Genomic DNA, 1,284 nt, shown 5'->3' with positions numbered 1-1,284 from the left:
CCTGCTGAATATGAGGGCAGAGACCTTCCCAGACGTTTCAAATCCTCACTTAAGTGCAACTACAAATTACGTGTAATGCTTTCCACAACTGACTTGTAGCAGTCTTGGTTTTAAATAAGACAAGGTCGCACAGACACGAGGAAAGGATGAGTCATTACCGAGTGGAACAGAAGAAAATCAATAGTGACTAACCCGAAATTACTGGTTACTTTTTACATGATTAATAAGAAACCCTCAATCTCCTAGCAGTACCGAGGGGTGGAAAGTCCTGCAGTCACCCCGCGGGCTGCAGCACTGTGGACCAGAAAGCCCCTCGTAGTGGGGGGGAAGACTGGAAAGGCTCCCTGGAGCCTGACCCCCCTCTCCTTTGCTTTAGAACGACGATGGGACGTACACAGGTTTCATCAAAGTGCATTTGAAACTGCGCCGCCCCGTGACAGTGCCGGCAGGGATCCGGCCGCAGTCCATCTACGATGCCCTCAAGGAGGTGAACCTGGCCAATATGACGGACAAGAGGACCTCGTTCTACTTGCCGCTAGATGCCATCAAGCAGCTCCACATCAGCAGCATGACCACGGTGAGCGAGGTGATCCAGGGGCTCCTGAAGAAATTCATGGTGGTGGATAATCCTCAGAAGTTTGCGCTGTTCAAGGAGATGCGGAAAGATGGGCAAGGTGAGTTCGTGCCCTCGGACCCACCAGCTTTCTCGCAGCTGATCAGTTTTGCTTACTATTTTGTGTTGCAGAAACACACCCAAAGCCGCCTTCTAGGACTCAGTGGTGTGTCAGGCAGGCAGTGTCTAAATTTCAGATGAATAAATGGATGGACCTCCACAGGAGGTGATGCTGCTTAGGTTAATGGGGAATTACTAGTTTTCAGAAGGGGGCTGAAACCACCCAAGACCTAACAGAGATCATTACAGATCTGTGTTAGAGACTCGGCTACTTCTGCTGTGATCCTGAGCAGCAGGAACTGCTTTTACGTGCTCCAGTTGAGCTCCTGAGCTCTCCTCTGCCCTGGCAGCCGGGCTCTCACTGTGGATGTCTGCTCTCCCCTTGCAGTGCTCTTCCAGAAGCTCCCTCTCACCGAGTACCCCCTGTACCTCCGGCTGCTGGCGGGCCCCGACACAGATGTGCTCAGTTTCGTGCTGAAGGAAAATGACACAGGGGAAGTTGAGGTAGGTCGGTGACTCTTTGCCTTGGTTTTTACATGAACGTTAACAGCGTTGTGCAGCACGTGGCAGAGCTGCGAGATGTACGGCAGAGGCAGCAGGGGTAAGCTGTG

At 52.1% G+C, this 1,284-nt stretch overlaps 1 protein-coding gene across 1 annotated transcript in view; it reads left to right on the top strand.

Moving 5' to 3' along the window:
- Positions 1–1,284, top strand: part of RASSF5 (Ras association (RalGDS/AF-6) domain family member 5) — a 5,424-nt gene that overhangs the window by 2,873 nt on the left and 1,267 nt on the right. The window contains exons 3-4 of the mRNA XM_009702227.1: positions 377–674; positions 1,062–1,177. Coding sequence (XP_009700529.1) covers positions 377–674; positions 1,062–1,177 — 414 coding nt within the window. The remainder of the gene's footprint in view (positions 1–376; positions 675–1,061; positions 1,178–1,284) is intronic.

This window comes from Cariama cristata, unplaced genomic scaffold, assembly GCF_000690535.1.
Source record: "Cariama cristata isolate BGI_N322 unplaced genomic scaffold, ASM69053v1 scaffold32546, whole genome shotgun sequence".
NCBI classification, from domain to species: domain Eukaryota; kingdom Metazoa; phylum Chordata; class Aves; order Cariamiformes; family Cariamidae; genus Cariama; species Cariama cristata.
This window is presented reverse-complemented; position numbering and strand designations above follow the sequence as displayed.